Source organism: Rhipicephalus microplus, chromosome X (genome assembly GCF_043290135.1).
Source record: "Rhipicephalus microplus isolate Deutch F79 chromosome X, USDA_Rmic, whole genome shotgun sequence".
NCBI lineage: Eukaryota > Metazoa > Arthropoda > Arachnida > Ixodida > Ixodidae > Rhipicephalus > Rhipicephalus microplus.
Genome location: NC_134710.1, coordinates 201,986,559 through 202,005,380, shown reverse-complemented (window position 1 = coordinate 202,005,380; position 18,822 = coordinate 201,986,559). Strand labels below are relative to the sequence as shown.

Sequence of the window (18,822 nt, the reverse complement as noted above, 5' to 3'; positions counted from 1 at the left end):
ACACAGCACTGTTGTTACAGGGAAAGTACAATACTTAGGACAGTGCGAGAACTTACTGTTTCCGATATCACAAATATAGAGCAGTGCTAAAATTTACTTGAAGTATGAGGGTATTCAATAATAGAAATGCAAAATAAGATGCTAAATAAACAAATTCATACACTACAAAAATTAAGTTTTGCTGTAAGAGCAAAGCAATGAATGTGATTGCAACAAATTGGATTGACACACGAAGAATGGGAAGCAGATCGAAACGTGCAGCACACTGCTCAAGATCAAAGAACGCACAAAAACAACACACACATGGTGGGCACGAACTGACAACGTTCACAGCACCACATTTAAGGCACTGCTCGAACGCAAAGAACGAACAAAACGTATAAACGAAAATGAACACGAACATGTTTCACAGCTGTTACTTCATTGTGTTTGAACAGCGCGCTCCTTTGTTAACGAGCAATGTCACCTTTCTGCGGTCTGCAACTACAATGCAATCTTTCCACTTGCTCAAGACTTACAAACCTCCCTCATCACGAGATAAGCGTGCACAGGTGACCACGCGCTGTAGGGCAATGTACATGTTTACAGACAAGAGCACAGATCGCAACAAGCAGGATGCCCAGCGTTCCCTTCGCACCATCTCGCTGGTAATGCACAGAACACTCTGACATTCCCCCAAGATTGGTGTAGCACCATCGGTATATGGTGTGCATAAATAGCTTGCTGTTAGTATTCTGAAAGACATGCGCTGTTGTAGCTTAGTGGGCTAACGGTGAACACTGCTGAATGAGAGGTTGCCCGTTCAATTCCGTAAGCTGGAAAATATTTTTATGAATTATTTTTCTTTTTGGCTTACACACACACACACACACACACACACACACACGCACACGCACACGCACACACACACACACACACAGATATATATATAGGTGAGGCGGCACGACAGCGATGTCAATGGCAAAAAGAGGCCGAGAATGTCCATATGATTGTTGATATAATTGTAAAACACAGTAAAACTCCAGAATTGCTGCTTACCAGAAGAGACCCACAACTAAGTATGTGCAGCTCTTTGACATCACCTCTGAGATTAGGCTGGAAAAACCTTGAAAGCAACATGCCATGTGACTTATGTCACATTGCCTAGACACCGGGTGCATATGTCACCTGCCTAGTTGTTATTGAAAGACAGCAAATAAAATTAAACAATAACCAGCCTTGCAACTTTGCCTATATCACTTTGGTGATACTATATATTTATAGACAATTTATCGACAATGATATTTTGTCACAGTTCGCCTTTTAAGGCTCTTACTGGTTTGATTTATTGTCCTGAAAGTTGGACTGAAGATTGTAAAGGGTGCTATAGTGTACAAAGTATCAGAATAACTTTGAACAAATGTGACCCTGAGAAAGAGCACTCGTTCTCTGTTTTCACATCTTTCAAGCCGCAGTACAACACGTTGATGACAACTGCTATCTGCCTTGTGTATGAGCATCTACTTTCAAAATTATAGATATAAACATATACACTATGTTAATTGCTTACCTCCCATTTGCAAAAAAAACATACATAGAAAAATGTCTTACTCGCTCAACTGGCAGCCTAGCTCTTCTAATGTGAGCTCGTGTTCAGCACACTTTCTTTCCATTTCAGAAAACTCCACTTTCAGCTTTTCGTGGTCCTGAAAAAATGAAGCATGCCCAGCCTATGAGTGGTGTTCAACTTAAGTCTGTGAAAAGATCGAAGCATAGGCAAACGAACTGGCCACCCTATTGGCTTTCTACTTACGCACATCAAGCGCCTGTACTCAATGAAGCCAATAGAAAAGTGATTATGTATATGCCAATTACTTCTGGGCGGACATACAAGCCTACCAAACAGTTCCAATCGGCATAAAAGTACATTTGGTTACTATAGGTACATAACTAATAACATTATTGACCTTATCTGAATTATGAGAGTTTAATAGGCAGTATGATACATAGCATTTTAATCAATCAGCAGAAATATTGTCATTAGAACCTTTTTTTAAAAAGAATGTGTGTTTGGTACCATCAAAAGTTTAATAAATTACAAGAGATGTGAGCCTTGGTAACAAGAGTCCAAGATACTGTATTAAAACAAGTGTAATGATTGAAATCACACACAAGATTCAGCTAAGTGTTATCATAAAAAAACGTGCAATGACGAATGAATTTATTAGTACAAGAAATCATATGGTTGTTCAAAGAAACAAGCTCAAACTTAGAAAAATTGATTATTTTTGTGCTGACTGAAGTAACATAGTTGAAAACTGGTGACAAATTTTCGTTGAGCCTTTTTAATATAAAACTATTCTTCTAACCTCATTCATAACTATCATAAGGCACTCTTTACACAAGAGGCACCCCAGTAGATGACCACATTATATATTGGTTACACAGAAACTAAACTGGGCTCCTGAAATGATTGCTAAACTGATAAGTATATAGACCGACAAAATTGTACACCCTTTTTTGTACCTACTGCAAGAGTAATTACTATCATACTCAAATGATCGTGCCTGCATCACCGTTTCTGTTCCTGTGAACTATGCTAACATCAGCATTACAGACAAAAATAAAAACACAGCTTCCTTGAACGGGCATTATTTAAGATAAGGATACGTTGAGCTTGCCTTATGCTGTCATTTCAGCTTTTTCGTACACATGTCGTGGTTAAAGTGATGATTGCTTGTGCATGTGATATTAAAGACAACTTAGATACATACATACACACACAGTCTTGCATTTCACATTTTTAGTGCCTCCCATGCACAAAATCCTTGCATTCTCTCTTGTGGGTGCCTCCCTTTTTTTGTTCTTGTATGCATTTAATCATGCTATACTGAGTATAGGTCTATTGGTCAAGTATGACATTTAACTGCACATGCCTCGTTACTGTCCCACACGTGCCATCCTCTAGCACTTACATAATAAGCTTATTAAACTACTCATTCCATCATGTATTATGACAGGGGTCAATAATGGGTCCAGGAAGCCTGTTCTCTGCCACATGCCAACCCAGTGTTAGAGTATCTCCAAGATCAAGATCACGCCACATCTTCCAGGGCAGAAAGAAGATGGAAGAAGATGGACGGAAAACATTTTTAGCCTGACTCACTAAATAACGTTGTGCATTAAAACCCACAATATATTGGGAAGGTGAGAGAAGTGGTAAGCACTGATTAACATTAGTTGTAAAATGAAAACACTCTTCAACAGAAACAAAATCTAGTGTTAAGAGCATCAGAATGAACAAAAAGCACTATTTCACTGTACACAGCACAAGATAGCAGTCCAAGAGATGCGAAAAAAAGAGGAAGTGACATACCTGTGCCATCTGTTGGTAGGCATCAATGCCTCGTTGCAGCTTCGAGACTTCCTCCTGCTGTTCAGCCACCGTGGCTTGCAGTGACACTCGCCACTCGCGCTCAATCTTTAGGTCAGATTCCAACAGGGACCTGGGTAAGAACACGCAGAATGCATGTGCAGGCTTTTTGGCAAAAGTATGAATGTATGAAACTCTTGGTCATGTGGTGCATTTGGATAACCCCAAGAAGGAACTGCAACCTTTTTCCAACCTAACATGGAACACAGTAAAAAGAGCGAGCATGATTCTAAGCTTTGTGTATCTAGTCACAGTACTTTCTTGTGTTTCTCAATAACATCCTTATAGCAAACATCTCCTACCGTAGTTTACTCATCTTCAAGAAATCCTAGTTTGCTTTCGATAAGCTGAGATTATCTTTAAAGGGGCACTGCGACACTTTTGTGACATCTTTACTTAGAGCACAGAAAGGCGTGGAGCAATGATTGCCGAGATGAATCCAACAAGAATAATTGAAATTATGAGTTCTCGAAAAGAGAAATTATGAGTTTTATGAAAAGAGAAATTATGAGTTCTCTAAGTTTAAAACTTGAGCAGACAATGACGAGAAACATTCTTTTTCACATTTCACTTGCCTGCTGACATCAAAGACCGCTTCTAATCACACCGCACGTCTCATAAAGACATACCAAAAATGTCACCTCATGGTGACCTTCACAAAATACCTCGCTACCGCTCTTTTTGATGGCATCGTTTGCATGGTTACTATGACCCATGTGCGTCAGGTAGCAGACGCTCCCACGGACACACTGTGCATACGCTTTGGGCGGGGTCACTTCTCGGTTTGCATGCAAGATGCGTTCGACGGCAACGTCAGTGTCCGCCGCATGTCACATTTTGGGCTTGATAAACATGCGGCATGAATTTCCATCTTTAGTTGCTGGCCTACCATAGCCTTGTTCACAGACTAAGTGTCACGTTCATTGTTCTGCACCATTCTCTCATATGGCCTAGCTATCACCACATGAACAGTGCATGCTACTTGTCGTGTCAAGCCAATCAAAACCAAACGGTCTTTGTCGTGACATAACGTCACTTCCCATAAAAAATAGCCAATGTGTGTCGCTGTAGTCAAAAATTAGGGTAGTTTGTCCTGTGAATTAAAATAATAACTGCTTCGATTTCAGCGTTGCCACGTGCGCTACAACATTGGCAAATTCCACAGCACCAGAAGAACCGATGAAAAATACATGCTCAAATTGTGTCGCATGGCCACTTTCCCTGCTTTCCCGACACAAGGGGGGCTTTTAACTTGTACATATACTTCTTTACATTAACATGTTGCCGGATACTGGTTTACGCTTACCATCTTACCAGAATGCATGTCTTTCAATGTTTTAGCTCTTCATACGTAAATGTGTACGTACATAAACACATATACCTTTACGTTTTTTCAAACCATGAATGATGATGCTAACTGCATTTAAACAGCATTTAACTTACATAGGATTGGATCAACATTGCCGTAAAATCACAAGACATTTTTTATTGTGTACAGTATCCTCATATTCGCAAAAGCATGAAAAATACAAGGTTAGTGCACCAACGATGGTGGTTACGACACCAACAAAGGTGTCGACATCTTGTGCCATTTCGTGCAACCACAGTCATGAACATGTTAATTTGGGTGTAATTTTTTTTAGGTGAAAATGATTAAAAAGGTAACTCATTTGTAATAACACCGCTGCATGGTTTTTGCACCAGGCTTACAATGCCTGATATTTCTGCAATAACAATTTTGTGATTACCTGGTTCATTACGACGCCGCCAGATGGCGCCATCAATCCATCTTTTCGAAGGCTCGCATGTTTACGGCGACTACGTTCTAGGCCATTCTAGCTTTGGTAATCTGGCTGAAACAATGTAATCGCTATTGGTGCTCACACTTCGGCTTATTTTAACTTGACGGCTCGAATCTCCGCTGTGCGAATACTGCGAGTTTTTATGAACGAAGGTGGATTTGCGAGATGAGTAGGAAACGTAAAGCCTATTCGGCGGGTAGTTTACGTTACGTAAAGGTTTACGTTCAGTAAAGACCCGCGCATACGCAGATTCTATCAGGTATCTGGTAACATGGTAACGTAAAGAAGTATACATAGAACCTAAAAGCCCCTATTGTCACATGCAGTCGTTTCCCTTGACGTGTTTTTCAAGACTATTGACAACTTCACTACTTTACTGTATTTACTTGATTGTAACAAGACCATGATTGCAACGCGAGGCGCAACTTTTCATTGAGTACACGAAAAAAAAAAAACTTTGTGTGTTATTGTACTTTTTCGGCAACTTGAATTTTCGTATTCTCCTGTAACTCAGGGTCAACCACAGGTAGCAAAAGTATGGGAAAAAACTCCGGTTACAGTAGAGTTTATTTTAGACCAACTAAGACTTACATTTTAATTATTTTTAGGCATACTTCAATACTTTCTCGGTATAATTCTTCAAGCTTTTTTTGCAATTATTTGTTATCGTTATTGAAGAGCACTGTCACTTTTAAATCACAGGTTGTTGAACCATTCTCCATTAACCTTGATTCCAGTCTCTTCCCAGTCTGGCTGTTTAAATACAGTGTAGACCACTTTTAACCTAGCTGCTTATAGTATAGAAGCAGTTATAATGCAGTCTTTTGTGACTCCCCTTTACCCTCCAGAACCCCATGTATCACTTATTGTGCAGTCCCCCAAGCTGAAAGACCGGTTCTGGTGCAGTTGCCGGAAAATATTGGTGACAAATGCAGTAGCGAGTGCGTGTGTGAAAGGAGGTGCGGTGGGTGCACCGCTGTAGACCAAGCGACGAGGTCGTTAAGGAGGAGGAGGGGACGCGGTGTGAACAAATGAAGAGCGGTGGGAAGAAAAAGAAAAGGAAAAAAAAAAGGCAGTTGCCTAGGCGACGGATAATCTTTTGCACTGGCACCTACGGTACTGTTGTCTCAGAGTATAGCGTCGGTAGCATGGCTCCGGCCGTGCGTGGCTCAGCATGGCACGTGGGATCCCATCCATATCAACTGCGCTTAACAGTTTCCTGTCTGGTAAAATGTCGTTGTTATCGAGCTTGCTACAGATAGCGCGTTTGCAACTCGTTTACAAATTTATGCCTCTAACGGCTTTATGATAAGCTTTCACCTTTGCTGCCAGTGCGCTGCCTGCTTTATAAGCAGCTTAGCGGGTATTCGTCGTTGATCTCCAGGCCGCACCTACAAACTTTGTATCAAGCACGCTGTTCTTAGCTCAGTCCTTGAGTGCGATCTTTTCAACACTGTATCTTCTTGTCTTGGACAAACTTCCCACAGCAACATACCGAACAGCACGCTAGGCCTAATAGGCATTGCTTGCGTTGCGGTAGTGGTCGCGTGCTATCTAAGTTGCGGTTTGCTACGAAATCAACGAAACTCTGCGGTGGCTGCACTTGATGAGAAGGGATACATGTAATTAATAAAAACAAGGGTGACACGTGTATCGCTCAAATAGTGGTTCGCGGTTCGTTTGCAATGTCTGGAAATCGTGTTCGTGTCCGTGATATCGAATGATTGATGTCTTTCAGCGTGCTAAACTTTGGATGTGATTCGACAGTTTCCGTGTAATGCACATAATCGAGGCGATTTTGGAAGTAGTCGGCGAATTTCCGCGATGGTGCTTTCTTTTGTTAGACCCCACCCCCTCTTTCCACGTTCATTTTGTTGGGAACGCGCGCCTTAGGACGTTAAATTTTTTTTAGCATTCAGAAATTTAACTGGTTGTAAGCTACACGCATCACATGCTTAGATTCTTGGAGACATGAGGCTGCGTGCTCAACACATTTTGCTTAAATGTGGCCCTTGGAAAAGGCTGTTTTGGTTGTAGCGCGATAACCCTTTTAGTGCGGATATTCGTGACTCCCACGAATCATGTTATAAGCCATCAAGACTACTTATTTCAAACATGCAGTGAACAACATTGGGGATGTTATATCTCCTTGTCTGACTCTTTTTTTATTAGCAACTTTGTTGCTTTTCTTGTGGAGAAGTAAGGTAGCTATGAAGTCGTTGTATATGTTGGTTAAAGTATTGACACAGGAAATGAAGTATCTAATACCACCATTATCGTAAACATTTTATTCCACATAAACATTAAACATACAATGGGCACATCACACATTTCACCGCTAGACATAAAACGCCCTTAGCACATACGAATACGTGGCATCCTGAAAGTACAGTCCGATTTTGGAATGAGGGTGTATATGTTTTATATTCACTGGCACTTGTTACTTTTAAAATAAAGCTTAAAATAGGTCATGATAGCATTCCTAGTGATGCGATGTACCAAAGCAACTTCGATGCAGCTTGCGGAGCACTAAAACCTTGCGTTGGAGCAGCATGACAAACATTTGGAGCAGTTACCAAGCAAATATTCTTCAATGCAAATATTTGCCTCTGAGTTCAACCAGTTGTACTACATGACTAAAAAGTTGATTGATGCACTAATAAGGGTATCTTTACTAATAATATCTTAAAAGGTAAAATTAAATTACTGCTCTGCATTCACCTGTAGACAGCTTAAAGTTTTTTTAGTGCCATGACCTCAGAGCACCTAACGATTTTCCAAAATCTACCTCATACTTGAAAATAAATATGACTTTTCTAGATGCCTCAGTTACAGTACTAAGAGCACAAGTATTGCAGATTTTCCATGCATTCCATTTACTATCCAGCACAACTATCCTTATGATTTTTGTATTTTCAGAACAATCTAGGGCTTTGCTGCATAGTAATGTATCTGCTGTTCTGTTTTATAGACAAAATCCTTCAGATACTAGTTCATCGAAGGTTAACAATGTACAGAGTTTAATAATCGGCCCTTTCTGTCCAATAGATATTTTGAGCTCAATGAAATTTGACAGTAATTGAAGTTTTCATGTTTTACTTGAGCATAGTTTCATACTATATGCTATGTTGGGCCAATGGGTGCATTGTTACTTCAAAGACGTGGAGCGGTCTTCTTCATTTTAAGTCTGCACCACATCTTTCAAGCAAATATTTTCACACACTAACTGTTGCTGTGGTCGAGAAAAAGAACCAAGATACTGGGATGCTAGGACACCATGCTTCTTTTGCCAAACCCCACAGTACAATGCAGCATGAGGGATAATCGATAATGTCTGCTGATTCTACTGTCAGATTTACCTTAAGAATTAAGTGCCCTGCATGAACTTATATAAAAGCACGTTACAAGAAATAGTACATTTTTATAAAAGAAGTAACTATAACAAAATGGTCTATTCAAGCACATAAATGCACAGCCCACTGTAGTTAATGGAATCAATAAAATAGCTTTGTCTCTAGCTTGCTCCACAACAGAAGCTATAACTAAACTTAATAATGTAATGTCACAACATACTCTATAATATTAGAAAACTTCACCCACCCAGTATAAACCATTCTTAATTGTTTGGCACGGCTTCTCGTAGCAACTACGATAACTGAGTAGCAGTTGTCATAATGCTTCAGTGACCTCTCAAAATTGCAATGTTTATTTAAATATTGTTTGGAAGCATGCTAGTCTTCTTTTTCTCCAAAACACTGCAAAAACAATGTCTTGGTACACTCGAGAGCAAATTATGAGATTTTTGCAAAAATTTTGTAGGATGTAGACAGTTTCACCTGTAGGCACAGTTTGGTGCAATCGGTGTAGCTATAACATCACTGCACTCCTTATTCCATTTAAGTGGATAAGTAACTTAGAAAATGCCAAATAGTAGTTGTTTCCCCGACAACCTGAGTTAAAATCCTGACTCGAAGGATGTTTTTCAGAGAACTATGACATACTAATACGCATACATTTCCAAAAGAGCCCCGAGGTTCACATATAGAAGCTGTTGCGTGTAAACAAACTTACTAATATGACCGCTGCACTCATCCAACGGTCAAAGAAATTGCCTGCTGATATTGAGTAGTCTGTATACACAGTACTAATCTGTTTATTAACACTGGAAAAAAAAAAAGCCCCACATTTCTCTCTCTCTTTATCACTTCTGTTTCAGCAAGTCTTGAATGCACCAAGTTTCATCATGAAGAGGAAAACAAACAAAGAAACAAACACAATTCACTCAATTTCACCAACAACAATAAAGTAATGCATGTGACAAAAAATTATAGATCTTAATTTGTGCGGTGTAACCTTTTGCTACTAAATTTTAACAATGGATCAGAGATTACACCATACTTGTATAGATAATGTCTTATTAGTGAATTTGAAAGATTAATATAGAAGCAATATATAAAAGTTGACGTCCACTTGACTTTTTTAAGCAAGAATATTATACTACATGTAAGTGAATGAGATAGGTGAAAAGGCAGATCTATAGCACATTGTTTACTCATATTAAAAACTTGATGGCACTCAGTAAAATATCGAGCAATCTCTCAGCCAACAGAATGAAAGAAAAAAAAATGTATGCTTCAAGAAGTTAGATACAATCTAACCCATAATGGGTCCTGTTGCTGTGCTTCTCACACAAAATAGGTGCTCAAATACAAGCCAGCACATAAGCATTCTTTTCAAGTCATGCTAAGGAGGTGAGAATGTTCTATTAAAATTTTTGGGCACTGCAGAACAGGAAAACAGGAAACATAGGCTAGCATTAGACAAAAAGCCCAATCTTGATATAGTTATCGAATTTAAATGTATCATGTTTGTTATGACAATCTGGCATATCAGCAGAACCCTTTGCTACATTACCCAATGACAACAATGTCAACATGTAATTGATCAACACCAACTATTCAGCAGCGAATGATAGCCGCACCATTCATAAGCAAGAGAAGAATTCGGTATCTGTATGGTGGGTTTGTAAAAAATAAGGGGTAAAAAAAAAAGACATACATTTAACTTTTTCTGCCAGTAGCACCCCAACCAGCATCAATTAAAATTTATAGCTGTATCGTAGATTCACTAATAATTAAAAAATGGCATACTAATACAGAGAAAAATGAGATGATCGGACTTCAAGTCTTGTCTTACTGTACAGCCCCCTCACCCCTGCTGATTACAATTTACAGGCCCCTGTTGTCATCTTTTTTTTTCTCTCGCCATGTTCAACCAGGGCCATTTGTGTGCAGGCAAGATAAAAAAACTAAAGGCATATCACACTACTGCATGAATAAAAGGTAAAAGTGATTTAAACTCAAGCAAAAATACATCATGGTACATGAGAAGCAGCACTAAGCAAAGATAGATTAGTCACCTTTTTTGATCTTTGTCAATGAGCTGTTGTCCCAAGCTTCTTGTTGTTTCTTCAAAAGCCTGCTTTTGTTTTTCTATTGACTGTGCTCTGAAATCAATCATTAGTCAAACAATTATGCAACATATTTAAAAATAAAAAGAGCTAAAACACAGCAGGAATGTTTCATCATAAAAGGCACTCAAATTTTAACATGACACAGCCCAACATCTAACACTTCATCCCATTTGATGAAGTGGCACCTTGGATGGTAGCAGCCATACCATCTTACACTGTTGCAGCAATGAATGAATGAATTGAACCATTATTTCAAAGGAGAGGATGGCTCTGGGCCACAGTTTGGGAATAGGTGAAGAAGGGATTGTTGGGAGTACAGTGTAAGCTTATTAAACAGACACTTCAGGAGCCATGGGATGAAACAATAACTTTCCCTCATTGCTCACTTTTTTTTAAATTCGTTTGATAGAAAACTGTCTCGAAATGACATATGCAATGACATTAACTTAAAAGATGAATAATAATTGGACAAAAATGCCAGGCTTGCCGAACACAAAGCACAGTCGGAGTAAAAGCTGGAGGAGCAGCTTCTCTCAAACAGATTGTAAACTCGATGAGGGCTACCCCTACAAGTATACTTGCATAATACTAGGCTTGTGCGAATAGTGAATGTTAGGTTCGAAGCGAATTCGAAGTGAATAGTGATTTTGATCGAATAATTTCGAATCAAATTCGAATGGTAGGTATGACATATAAAAAAAGGAATATTTATTATGACCTAACTAAACTGCACAATATTTCTTTTAATTGAAATAGGGGCTCTACACAAATGCCTTTTTTTTTCTCCATTTAAAGGAAGTCTAAACAACCTTGAGTAGTTTTTTAGGTAGGATGCGAGTGATAAAATACTTAACGTTTTAAAATTTATTACTGTTGGATTATATACGCCATCATAACAAGCTTAATAAAATGAAGAATTGATTTGAGGGTAACATGTTTTTTTCAAAGGGGCCCTGCAACACTTTTTCAAGTAGCCATGGAGCCAGTGAATGTGCTTGTTGCCTCACAAATTTACCGCCGCAAAGTTTCTGGAATCAGTCCAGTATGAGCGGAGTTCCAAATGTTTGTCGCACGCTGCAATTGCATTCTCTCTTTTCGTCCCGACTAAATAGCTTAAAAAAAAAGTTAAGCAGGGATGAATGGCAAGGAAAAAAAAAAAAAATGTAACACGCACTTTGTGACCTTGAGCACCTATTATTTTTTTTTTGCTTCGAATACGCGGCTTTTCAGTGCGATCGCGCTCGTACTCGCCGACAAGCGGCGACCTCCCGTGGCGGTTTCGGTAACTACGGCGCGCCATGCTCAAATCAGCCAATGGCTGTGACCAGAGCTGTATATTCCTTTTTGGCTGTGACAAGTAATCTTTGAGCTTGTGGTGTCAATTGCAGAGGAAAAAAAGCAATACTTAGCTTTGAAAATTTATTGTGAATAACAAGCAGCGCGATGCGCTATATTTGCCTCGCGTGTTCTCGGTAGCCTCGACTACCGATCGGCAGCGTTTTCTGACCATGTTCAATAAATGTTGCAGGGCCCCTTTAAATTTGAAGAAGGGCTTCGCGGCAAAGCAAGTTTCCCCTGGCAAACGTTTTCACGGTTCAGCATTTCTACATAGCAGTGAAACCATCTTTACAGGCGGTCACATGCAGATTAATACTTATTTGTTCATTACGAATACTTAAAAAATATTCGATAATTTATATTCGAATCGAAGCGAATTCGAATACTCAACTATTCGTTCAAATATTCGAAGCATTCGAATATTCGCACAAGCCTACATAATACCCACTGCCCCATAAACCATAACTTATTGAAGCAGAAAAGTACCCACTATGCCATTATTCATCAATGTGTGGGAAAGGAAAGTACCCGCTCCACATCTAGAAGGCACTATGTGCAGTTTATTGATGCTATGACTGATGACGAAGAATTATAGCTGAACCATTTGTAAAGGGCGAGATGCTTTGAACTGCCCGCTCTTTATGCAGTTAAAACTGTGTGACACTTAGTCCTTATTTTCTTTTTTTACCACTCTATATTACATTTGTTACCATGATCCCTTGCCCGGCATGGCTCCTGTATAAGCTGTTTTTCATCAAAACAATTTACAAGCACCAGTGTGGAACAGTGGTAGAATACAGAACTGCCATGCAAATGGCCTGCATTCAAATCTTGCTCGATCCTGGATATTTTTTTTTCTCATTGTGCACAATAGTAGTAACAGACACTAAGGTGGCAGTGGAAAACTATGCCACCAAAACCGGTTGTTGTTCTTGTGATCTAATTACTGCTTTCACTGTAAATAAAATAAACAAGAATAGTAGTTGTTCCGACAATCTGGTTTCCTTTATTATTCTGTTGTTCTCTACATGTCATCACAGGCTACCGAGTTCTTACGCAGCAACAGAGAACGGTCCCCTCAATTTCTTTTCTTTTATTTCTGCAAGAATGTCAGTTCCTCAAGTAACCACTTGGAGTTTAAAGCTAAGGCTTCATAAATTTTTTTGTAAAGAAACAAGGAAACAATGCTACAGCAAGTGCACATACGATATGACAGCCACTGTGCAATTTCACCAAGCAGAGACAAGTAGAAACTCCAGGCTTCATGAAGACAATTATCAAATATCATAACTTTCTTAACATACTTTAACAATTATGTGACCACTACACAGTGCTGCAGAGAAATTTTTTTTATCATACTGTAATTTTTTTACACATTGTAACTGTGACTTTATATTGCTTTTAGACACTGCTGTACGACCTATTAAACATTGCTGCAAAAATTATGGCAACCATGTATGCTATGACTTAAAATTGAGTTTATATTGTGTTATTCAAAATTTCAATCCTATACCGAAAATAACTGCAAATATGCAATATGAACATGCACAAGAATCACACAAGAAAAAAAAGAAAATGAACGAAACGAGAAAAAAAAAAGCCAGGCCTGTGCGAAATGTGCAGAAGTCACAGTGGCAGCTGAAAGACTTGGTTTTTTCTTATTTCGCGCTATAGCTGTTATGAACACCAGTGGCGGCAGGCAACCAGGGTGCCAAAAACGACTGTTGTTGTTAAATCATAACACCTTTCACTATAAAGCTGCCCAGTTACAGCCTGCAGCATAATCATCAAACCCACCTGTTGCCAGCTAAGCACAGGTGAAAAACCCCAACTACTGAAAGAAGTGCTTCGAAACTTATCAGTCTATGCTTCACAAGATGTTTGGCAGTTGTGGTCTGAAAACACGGCCCATACCTATGAGTATGACAGGCCATACTGTGGCAACAAAAAGTGAAAAAAAAAAAAAGACAATCAAAAAGTAAACATTGGGTAGCTTAGTGGCAACAACTTTGATAGTGCATTACTTCACAGAACAAAATGATAGACACTCCTAGCAGCATATATCTTCTAAACAGCTTTACTATACATCTTCTCAACAGTTAATTTATTTTCAATGAAGGCAAAAATGCTGTGAGCCCGTGTGCTCACATTTGGGTGCACGTTAAAGAACCCCAGGTGGTCCAAATTTCCAAAGCCGTCCACTACGGTATCTCTAATGATCATATGGTGGTTTTGGGACATTAAACCTCACATATCAATCTACAGCTAATTTATTTAGAGTAACAATACTGAAGCTTAGCATTTACTTTCGTTTCGAGTGGAAGGCACCCGAAACAATAGGACGATGTTGTATAATATGTATGAGCTGCAAAGACATTTTATTTTGGGGTTCCTTTCAATGTAAACTATAAAAATTGGGGTATCCTTAAGTTTCGCCTTTAAGAGCTGAACGCGATAGCGAAATCCGGCCCCTAGTGCCCTTCAACCACTAAGTGCATACTTATTCATGTGTTTTGTTACACACACACACGCACACAAACGTGCACACGCGCAAGCGTGACGTATCTATAGTAACGCAGTGACTGTGCAGTGTGGCTACTTCGCTCTGCTAGAACGGCGCTCTGCTGTAGTCGAGACATGTTTTTCACAATGTCTCACAGATGGCACACAGACACACATACACGCATGCGTGCTCGAATGGAACATACAGGTTTTTTATCTAAAGCAAGAGTCGCATGGCCTCCAAGATACACGCTGCGCGCTTGCCCATTTGGAAGCCATAAAGAGTCTCACAATGCCTCACAGATGGCAGTACATTATTTAGCGTTTGTTTGATCAATGCTTCTGAAAAGACACGATATGTTTTCTGCTAGATAGACATAGTTGTCCAATTTTTAGAGCTGTTTGAAAGTTTCTGTGTTTTTAGCGGCAATGGCTGCACTATCCCGGCCTTTTTCAAGGTATCTGGATGGCCTCCCAATTGTGCCTACAAATCGCCGAATGGGCTCGTTTTCGTCGTTACACCTGTCGAACAATATGCGTTAAGGAAACTCCTTCCACTACATGGCATTTATGTAGTGTTTTTTCCAAATCAGCAGAAAGTAACATCTTGGCTTTGTAGTAGGACACCTGTTTGCTACCTGAACAGCCCAGACACGATCCTCAATGGGTCTGAAAATGTTATGCTTTTATTTTATATGCTTCTTTGTCAATTTTTCACTTACAACCAACGGTGCCGACGCCGTCAGCAGAATTTCTGCGACCCAAGTTCTCTAACACCATCGTGTTAAAATACTTAGCCTTAAATCCTGCCTTCATTGCATGCTCTGTGTAAACTAGTTTTAACAATAAATTATTTATGTTTTTATTCACAGAAATCCCCGTGTAAGAGATGCATGTTGCACTGAAATGCCATACCTATAATCTTCTCAGCAATGTATTTCAGGTAAGTAGCTGTCCAGCTATAGGCAGTGGCAGATACAGAGGGGGGGGGGTGTAGGGGCTATCCTTTTTCCCCCAATGTCTGTGTCAGCAAACCCCCCAACCCCATCTTTTCAGTATTTGCCGTCCACTTCCAGTCACCAATTATGAGAGATGAAGGGGGCGACTGTGAGCACATATAATAGCATTTATGCTATGATGAGGTTTTCGTACTACTAATAACAAAAATGTCATGACCACACCTTCTTTTCCAGTGCTATTTTAAGCAACCATCTCCCCTAAAATGAGTGGCTGGATTCGCCCCTGTCTATAATATGTATCTATAATCATTGCCAAAACACGTTGGTGGGCTAGTTGGTTTGAATCCATTAAGAGTGAGTAAGCGCAAAACAGACAAGGACGTAGAAGAGACAGACACATACAGAGCGCTACTTTCAACTGATCTTTTATTTTCGCACGAACCGATAAATATATACCGAGCGAGCGGAAATAACATAAACATAAAGAACATATCGCGGAATCACGAAAATAAAAGATCAGTTGAAAGTAGCGCTCTGTATGTGTCTGTCTCTTCTACGTCCTTGTCTGTTTTGCGCTTACTCACTCTTAATGTATCTATAATCAAACCAGGCCGCAGACACATGCTGGATATAAAGGCAAGTCTATAATATGTATCTATAATCAAATCAGGCCGCAGACACATGCTGGATATAAAGGCAAGCACCTTTTCTAGCTTTTCTGAAGCCAGCTAACCTTTTGAATGCCTGGAGTGCAAGTTGTCCTCCATAGTTACAGTTTACTACATGTGTGAGCAAATACTCCATTAATTAATACTGAGGATAAGAATTACATCCCCCCCAAAAAAGTCCATACAGCTGTGCTGTCATTGATTTGTAAATATATTTGCTGAAGACCGCTTGTAGAGTTTTAATGACACAGATCTGTCTGAAGTAAGAAAGTTATTAAGATGAAAGGTTTCCTTGAGGCATCCGGTAGTTTAGATGCTTGTTTCGGTGGTACTATTGTCTTCCACTACCTTGAAGTCTTCCTCCATGGCTGAGGACAGCTACAGCTCATGTTTGCCGCTGAAATTGGCTATGAGTCATATCATCTTGCCAGTTTCCCAATGCTTCGTTCACACTGATCACATTGGCCCACGGAATGTGCATGATTTTTCGTGCCAAGAGCGACATTCCCATATAAAGCTCCCTAAAAAATTAATTCATAGATTTCATGTGCCAAAACGATGATAGGATTACTACAGACATGCTGTAGTGGGACACGAAATACTTAAGAGCCATTGAAGAGAAACAATAAGTCAGCTTATCTTTCTGAAGCAATAAATGCAAGCATTTTTAACAGAAATCTATATGACATGTTAGAAAATTTTGTAGGATAAACTTGCATCAGCCAAAGCTAAAGGTAGTACCAACATTCAGTTGGTACAGACTGATTCAGTTTCTTCCTCAGGAGATGGCAGGTGTGGTTAAAGGAATGGAGTCTTTTTGCTTCTAGCTCTTTCTCTCTATTGTATCATGAAGCCCATTGGTGTAAGCAGCGGGACACTGTCCGCTGCTTACACTTTCTATTAGTGGTTCCTATGAGTGCCTATGAGTGGTTGATGTGTTCAGTAGTGCTATGAATTATAAGACTTGAGGAGAAGCTGAATTAGTGGGTTTGTCTTGATGTCAATCAAGGAATCACTGTCAAAATCAACTACATAGTTGTCCTTCTCAGAATGCTCAAAAAGAGCGCTATGCTGAGCTTCAAGCTTTCATAAATAATTCTTATGTTGGCAGATTTTGTCACAGAAGCATACTTTTGAAAAATTTTACAATAGGTTCAATATTAAAGCAGAAAATGAAGACAGCAGTAGCTTCAGTTTTCAAAATTTCGCACCGAAACATCAGTGCTGAAATGTCAGTAAAATGTCACTGATTTGACAGTTTTTCCATATACGCCAAGCAAAAGTTTTGAAACTTTGCATGTTGAATCTTTGTCAAGTCCAAAACACCTCGCTGTCCACTTCTCAAAAAACAACAAGGTAATTAGGCTCCAGTGAGCACCTTCAAAATATGTGACTCATGCACAAAGAGCTTATGTAAGAATTTCAAAGCAACAGGGCGACAAGTTTTTAATTTTTAGCCTATTCTCAACATAAAAGTGGCATTTTTGGCACTACTGAAGGCTTGATACATAGGGGTGTACAGAGGAAGGCAGGTGGGTTGGCTCCCCCACCCCATAGACATGATGTTGGGGCACAAAATCTACCCTATACCTTAACTCAGTTGGCACTATCCAGTCATTGTTGAATGTGCTGGATTACAGCCATGTAAGTTTTACATGAAAATCACAGCTGAGAGTCCCTAGTGGTACATTCCAAAACTGTACTTCCCACCCATGTTTACCCCCAGGAAAGCCTCCAACTTATTGCAGGTAAGGAGTGTGTCATCGCTTCATGTTTAAGTGCAAACCATTTCCTTGCATAATGTAAGCACTTTTGGAGTCTATTTGTCTGTCTAGCCAGTCACGTCCATGCGGGTACTCTCGTGATAACTCCCTTAACTTATGTGGCATGAACCGAAATCAGTATGGGAGGGTAGGAAGGTATGACAAATTTGATGCACTGGTCAACATATGAATAATGTCACAATACTGTCGTGTATGTCGTCAAGCACTTCCTGCAAGACAGTGGCATATACCCGTGGGCGGGCATGTGCCACTGATACGGGTATGTGCCACACATAATGAAAACTTAGCACCTACCTAGGAACGACAAGAACACAAATGGAATATTTCAGCACGTGGCCATTAGGAAAAACCTCCCACCGCAGCGTTGACCCGACAAATGCAAAGAATTAACATCAGGGTTCCAGCAGGAATCGAACCTAAACATTCTGCGTGGCAATCAAGCATTCTATCACAGAACCACGCCAGGCCTCGAAACTGTTTTTTAAATAGACCCTAATGTTCGTGAAATATCAGCTGTGGTTGCAGTGCTGGCTACCTGATTTTATAAAGCTTACAAATGTAAACTTTTTTGATACCACTGTCACGTAGGGTCAACGTCAACTGTAGTTGGGCACTGTGCGCTGGAGATGTTTATGTAGCAGTGTCCAGGGCTACTATCCTCGTGAGCACCAGTGCTTCATATCAGCTTATTGCTTGTGGTGTTGGTAATACTTATATTCCTGTTGGCATCGTTGCACAAGTGCAAACAACTGGTTATATAAACATCTGCGATTCTTCAACATATGTCTGTGCATGCAAAATTTATATGCATATTTAGCACAATTTCAGGACCTGTCGTTGATGATTGATTTGTGGGGTTTAACGTCCCAAAACCACCATATGAT

At 39.7% G+C, this 18,822-nt stretch overlaps 1 protein-coding gene across 4 annotated transcripts in view; it reads right to left on the bottom strand.

Annotated features, from left to right (window-relative positions):
• LOC119187673 (RUN and FYVE domain-containing protein 2) overlaps positions 1-18,822 on the bottom strand; it is a 99,588-nt gene that overhangs the window by 18,644 nt on the left and 62,122 nt on the right. For all 4 annotated transcript variants that reach the window (XM_075878479.1, XM_075878478.1, XM_037435753.2 and 1 more), the window contains 3 exons: positions 10,634-10,720; positions 3,356-3,485; positions 1,591-1,685 (listed from right to left, as the gene is read on the bottom strand). In XM_075878479.1, the coding sequence (XP_075734594.1) occupies positions 1,591-1,685; positions 3,356-3,485; positions 10,634-10,720 (312 nt within the window). The remainder of the gene's footprint in view (positions 1-1,590; positions 1,686-3,355; positions 3,486-10,633; positions 10,721-18,822) is intronic.